General features: G+C 37.2%; 1 protein-coding gene across 1 annotated transcript; it reads right to left on the reverse strand.

The window, feature by feature from the left end:
• Window positions 1-5,751: 5,751 nt before the first annotated feature.
• Window positions 5,752-6,479, reverse strand: LOC147508958 (uncharacterized; the record flags this gene model as incomplete). Its single annotated transcript, XM_086597678.1, has 2 exons — window positions 5,752-5,758; window positions 5,896-6,479. Coding segments are annotated over 2 exons (591 nt in total), but the record flags the coding sequence as incomplete, so codon positions are not given.
• Window positions 6,480-6,995: the final 516 nt, after the last annotated feature.

The raw sequence follows: 6,995 nt of genomic DNA on the forward strand, positions 1-6,995 counted from the left end.
GACTCTTTAAGCCCATTAAGACCGTTGTGATCTCAATAATGGCGATGCGGTTCAAATTGAAAGTGAAAACAGTAATGACATATGTTTAAGTGCTATTATACCCGGGCCAAGTTTTGACAAATCATGTTTTCCCTTTCGCTTTGAAATTGCGTTGTGTAAGAAAAATCCATCCACGTGTGTGTGTGTTGTTAAAGTTTATTAACCATCCACGTGAATTTCAGGGGTTATGCCCACGAAAGAATGAATATCGTAAATCGATTATAGTATCGAGATAAATTTTTCAAGGCGTCGTTTTAAAGTCCGATGGTGCGAAGTGGTAATCTTGGTGGTTCAAGATATGGTGGCAATCGTCGGGCTGATTAGTCCGTTTCCATTGTGGTCACGCTGCGGATAATGGTGCAGAGGTTCTTGTATAACCTAAGGTGTACATATTGCCACTCAATGGAACATTTGCAATGTTGTCATACTGACAGGTCCCTAGGTTGTGTCACAACTGCTTCACAACTTCTTGTTGGCAACTTTGGCCAATTGTGAAGGCTCCTAGTCATAATTTTACTAACATGCTAGGGTCTGTAGTTTTGATCTCTATCGTGTAGAACATTGTTTCTGTGCTAAGAGGAATTACAACATCCACATGCAGAAACTTAAGAAATGATTCCAGTCGATGGTGTGGTATCGGCTATTATACTACAAACCCAAAAAAGTCAATTACAAACACACGAAGGAAATAATGCAAAAAAAAAAACCCATCTCATGAAAAAGTGATTCAGTAATTTACTCAACACTAATCTCGTTTGTAACTCGATATACGGAAGTGGGATGTAAGGGGCTTACTTTCAAAGGCGAGCAAGGTTTGGGAAAGCACTACTTCTATCAAGCTCCGGTCAGGGCTCACGAACTTATGACATTATTTCCACCCCTAAATAATGGTAGGAACTACATACAAGATTTATCAAGCATTTACCTACTTTAATTGGGGTAGAATATCCTTGAAATGCTAGGAATGGTCTTTGGTTTCAATTCTACATGGTAGCTCGATAATCATAGTTTTCTCAAGTTCTCAACCCCAAATTTACTCAATGGAGGTCCACGAGCCTACTTGTTAAGAAGATAATCATAATAATTAAAAGAATCCTCCTTTGATCCTTTCTCTATTTCTCTAATCTCTTCCAAGCATATATAGATGGTCATCTTACTTGCTATCTGCAGATGATGTCTTCATCTTTGCAAATGCTCATGGAGGGTCCTCAAGTACCTCTATTCTCTTTTGGGTTCATACCAAAAATCAGCATGCCAAATCATCAATAAGAGCAGAGGAATATTCTTGATCCCAATGAGCACCAGCAAGAGAGAACCTTAAAGCATAAGCTTTGTATCAAGAAAGGTTTCTACAATGAATATCTTCTAAACAATTTAGGGGTAAGAACTACATACCGTAGCTGAAAGGAGAACAATATTAACATGTCTTGGAAGCATGATAATAACTTCTTCCCAAACAACCCCTCTTTCAACATCATTGACATAGTGCACCTCGTCAAATATAACCTATTTTTGCAGATCAAAAGAAACCAAAGCAATGTTATGAATTAAGTGGACGAAAGAGAGAGGGATGGGAGGGAGAAAATTGAGTGGGGAGTCTTAAAAGGTCGAGTAAATGAGCTTCAAAACATAATAAATAGGTTCACTATACCATATTAAACAAACACTTACCCATTCAATATCGCGTATAATATCAGCACCTCAGTAGAGCATTGACCTTAATATTTCAGGTAGTCATGATTAGGCAAGATGCCCTCGGGCCTTAAACTAACATCACCAAGAAGAAGACCAACATCAAACTTCCCACAAAAATCCCCGTACTTTTTGGTTGTCGATGGTTTTATGGGAGAAAGATATACAACTTCGGCGTGCAATGTTTGAAGCAAAACAAATAAATTATAATAAAATTATATTAAATAATAATAATTAATAACATAACAAAGACAAATTCTCAGAACAGGAAGTCAAGTGCTTCCCACGAACATATATTCCTTCTAAATCCAAGACCACAAAACATCACAGAGGAAAGCACATGCAAAATTGCACTTACATTACGCAATTTCTCCTTGCTTGTTCACGTTCTATTTTTTTTTCTCCTTTTCAAGTTCTCGCTTATTTTTATCCGGTTCCTTGATAAGCACTTTTTCTTTCAACTTTGCTTCTTTGTCGGACCTAGAGGTAAACATGAAGAATAATATTAAATCAATTTTAAGTTAAACCGAGTAGCGTGTGGATGGGGTAAGGCCAATGTAGTAACACACATTTCGAGCCACTCTTCAGTAGCAAGTTTACCACCAACAGACGTATCTCGCCTCATTCAACACTTTCCCTAGTTTCTCGGAGGCTTTCATCACATCGTGTTTGTGATCCGCATGGTCATCCAAAGACTTGCAATGCGGCTATCATTTTTGAAATGTGAAGCGAAATAATAGTAAACTTTATGTTGAATCATAATTATAAAAGAAAAGCAGGGTGGTGGTGGTGGTGGTGCGTGGTGGGGACCGACTGCCAAGGTCCAGACCTTTCCATATTAAAATAATACAGTATTTCATCACCTAAAGTGTATAACACCAAGAAAATCCCCAAACACTTGACATTTTCTCACCACCAGAAAGAAAAACCGCTAAATTAGGCATCACATAAGGAAAATAATTAACTTTTTGATAAAATACATCACACACCTCCCTCCAAGAGGAACAGAGTGTCAAGGATATCCGGATTTGTGTTTGGAAACAAAAAGGCCTACCTGAATTGTCTTGACCGTAGGCTTTTGATGGGCTCCTTCCTCCCATGTCGACGACCACGCTAGAAACCACCACGCATAACAGTGAAATTTGTCTGAAGTCCTTCTTTAGTTCTGTTCGATCTAACCGGAATTGGAAGCATAAAGTTAGTTAGTATGTGCATAACGAATAAAGATGAAAGACAGATTAAGGGAGAAAACAAATCTTACCTCCACATTTGCCATGGATAACTTGTCAAGGTCGTTAAAGGCCCCTTTGGTGATTGTTTGAGCAATTTTAGTCCCAGCTTTATCAGTTGCGAGAGACGGGCGTAAGAACCGTAACAGAATCAGACGGATAAAGTCAATATCGCTAGAACTGAAATGTAAAATTGTGAGAATCAGAAAAAGATATGCATTTCATAGCACCATTACGGGCCCTCTGATCAACCAAGTTTGTGACTGTTACCTCATTAACCGAACATAGAAATGCATCTGGCTACAACAACCATCTATACAGAGTTAGTTATACTATGATAAAGCAAATAGTGAAACTCAAGAAAGAAGTAAGCCAATATCAGCAGTAAAGTGTTCTGGGCAAATTTTAAGAAGTGCATATGACGCCAATATATAAATCAGTTCTACCTGGCATAAAACTTCTCCACCAAAAACTCCCAGATCAATCTGTAAAGTAACACAAATAAATAACAAAGTAAATTAATAAATAAATAAAGGAACAAAATGGTAATTGGTCGCCATTTAACAAAATAGTAATAGTGAACGGGTACCTGACCCCTTTGTGCAGCCAAACGAAGTGAATGTTCAATCTACAGGCAGCCTGTCAAGAGGGCTAGGTATGAAGAAAATTAAGATATCAAGAAATAGAGTTACGAATTTCCATGTTTTCACACTGCACAACCCCACAAAAGTTTCTTGATTAATACAACGTGGCCTCTGTCATAAACTCACTCCACAGTCGATATTATTCTTTGAAAGTAGCTTGTGTTTCAGTCATTAATTCATTATACCATAATACTGAATGTTGTCTCTTTACAGAACAATTTGGCTTTCTGTTGGCGTTCAGGTGCTGTGGTATTGATATTAGAACAAAGTGAATTGGCTATATCAATTGGGAGAGATAGATGTAGAAGAAGTGGGGGTTTTGTTTTGTTGGTTAAAAAAGGATGAGAAACAGTAGAGATGGGAGAGAAGGGAGAAGAGACTGTTCGTATTACCTGATTAATTACAACTCTTATTAAAGAACCCAATTATTACTAATAATTAATAAATGACATTTATAACAATGCGTACAATTGAGCATTGCGTGGATTTGGTTTTAGAATATATTCCCACATGAAAAGACTAATTGACCCTATTTAAAGGTGTTAAGCAATTATTTTATTTAAGGACAAAATTGGTACTGAAAATTTATAAACACACCAAAAGACAAAGTAGTCCTCATTAATAAATAGGTAGGCATATGATTTTATTATTCATTAAGGGCATTATGCGTCAGAAAAAGTCCCGGATGAATTTAAGAGCCCACGATCATTATAGGCTATACTAGTAGTAGAGATATAAACTCATAATAGGAAACAAATATTAGGGCATTGTATCCTACTATTTTAGCTACCCAAATCTACTAGAAACTACCATATTACAGCTACCAAATCTTATCACTCCCCCTAAAGTTGGAGTGTGGATGCTCAACAAAAACTTGAAAGATGCCTTCCCTAGTGGCTTTGTGAAAATATCAGCAAGCTAGAGTGAAGATGGCGCGAACTTGGTGGAAATCAATCCAGCTTGGATCTTGTCCCGAACAAGATGACAATCAAGCTCAATATGCTTGGTCCGTTCATGGAATATGGGGTTAGCTGCTATGTGCAAAACAACTTGATTGTCACAATATAACGATACTGATATCGGGTGAGTGACACCCAAATCCTTGGGTGTCTAAAGTCTAGCCAATAAATATATAAATTTTGGGCCGCTCCACTTATCACTACGAAGTTGCTTAACTTTGCATTGAAATTGGGTCTTAACAAACGCAAATAAAGATTTTAAAAGCTGCTGCGTTTCAAATTTAAAACGCATAAGATAAACCCATGTGCAACGAGTAAAGTCATCCACAATTGATAAAAAATAGTGTGCACCAGTGTGTGATGGTGTTTTGTAGGCACCCCAAATATCACAATGAATTAAGGAAAATGTTTTAGTAGTAGATATTGAGCTTAAACCAAAAGACAACCGATTTTGTTTTGCTAACGGACAAAACTCACATGGATTTAAATTATTGAAAAAAGAAATCGAAATAGATTTGGTTCGAACCAACTGCTGTAGATGCTTAGAAGAAGGATGTCCTAGTCTCTTTTGCCATAAATCAAACTGATTTGGACTGATACTAGAATGAACAACTGGCGGCACTTTAGGCAAACAGAAGTATGTGATAGAGACCACCACGCTACTTACCCAATCCAATCATCCTCGTCATTGCTAGGTCCTGTAGGAGACAAAAATTAGAAAAAAATGTGATTGAGCAACGGAGTGCTTGAGTTAATTTGCTAACAGATACTAGATTGATGTTGAAAGAAGGTACACATAGAACATTATTGAGATGGATGTTCGAATCAATATCTACTGAACCTATTGAAGAAATGAGAATTGAGTCACCATTTGGTAATTTAACAGGTTGTGATCCAGAAGGGGTGACACAATCTTGCAAAAGCAAAGGAGATGAGACCATGTGGTCTGTGGCACCACTATCAATTATCCAAGTCTTTGGCGGAATGGACGAAGAATAACATATAGGAGACGATATACCTGCAACATTGGCCTTTGTCTGAGAAGTACCTTCTTCAAGCAAAGCTAGAATTTGTTGACATTGCTTAGCCGTAAAAGTTGGCACTTTTATCTGGTTATTTGGAGATGTATTATACTTCTTAACATCTCGTTGTGGCTTGATGTTGCCATTAGCATCTGATTTGTGGAAGCTATGGCCTGGTGGAAAGCCATGTAGAATAAAGCGCTTGTCAATTGTGTGATTGTCACGTCCACAATGATCACAATGTAGCTTGTCTTTACGAAATTTTCCACAACTATCACGAGTGCCTCGAAACTTAGCACTATTAGCTAACATTGTTGCAGTACCATTGTTAACCAATGAAGAAATTTCACGCTGCTTTTCTTCTTGAAGAATCAGAGAGTAGGTCTTGTTAACAATGGGTAAGGGGTTCATTAACATAATCTGCCCACGTATAGCTGCATATGATTCATTTAGGCCCATTAAAAATTGTAAGAGTTTCATTAGTTGTCCATGACCGATAAGTGCTTTCATGGCTCCACAAGTACATGTAGGCAAGCAACAATAAGATGAAAACTCATCCCAATAGCTTCTAAGCTTAGTAAAATAAGTAGTGATAGATAATTGATTTTGAGCATGATAGACAATAGCCTTCTGAATATGAAAAATCCTTGGAGCATAGCTTTGAGAAAATCTCTCTTTGAGGTCAGACCAAACCTTAGCCGCAGAATCAGTGTATATGACACTATTAGCAAGATCATTATCAATGGAATTAAGAATCCATGACAAGACCATATCATTACACCATTTCCATTGCATGTACTCCAAAGGTGAAACAACTTGTGATGGTTCTTTGATTGAACCGTCAACAAAACCGATTTTATTTTTGGCACTAAGCGCCATAGTCATTGCACGATTTCAAGTAGGATAATTATCACCGCTAAGCGGCTTTGAAACTAGAGTGATACCTGGATTATCGAAATGGTGCAAGTAGTAAGGGTTGGTAGTGTCGATCGAACCTTCTTTTGTCACATTATTTGAGAAATTAAAGATGGAGGCAATGAGTTCTTACTCTTGTTGGTAGAGGTCTTATCACCTGAGACCATATTGTCTTCAACTCTCAACAAACTACTTTCAAAGAAGAGATTGAAAAGAAAACAATAATGAGCAGGAAGAAACCATGCTCTGATACCATATTGAAGATGGACATCCAACTTAAAACAATTGGTAATAAGTGGAGCGGTCCAGGATTTATATATTGATTGGCTAGGCTTTAGACACCTAATGTAGGATTATAATCTCAACAATATTTAAATAGTAGGATACAATGCCCCAATATTTGTTTCATATTATGAGTTTATATTTATGTAAAGAATATTGCAAGTATCATGGATATAAATATTATAAATGGTGTCATTGGTCGATTAATGAAAC

Source organism: Coptis chinensis, chromosome 3, assembly GCF_015680905.1.
Source record: "Coptis chinensis isolate HL-2020 chromosome 3, ASM1568090v1, whole genome shotgun sequence".
Taxonomy (NCBI): Eukaryota; Viridiplantae; Streptophyta; class Magnoliopsida; order Ranunculales; family Ranunculaceae; genus Coptis; species Coptis chinensis.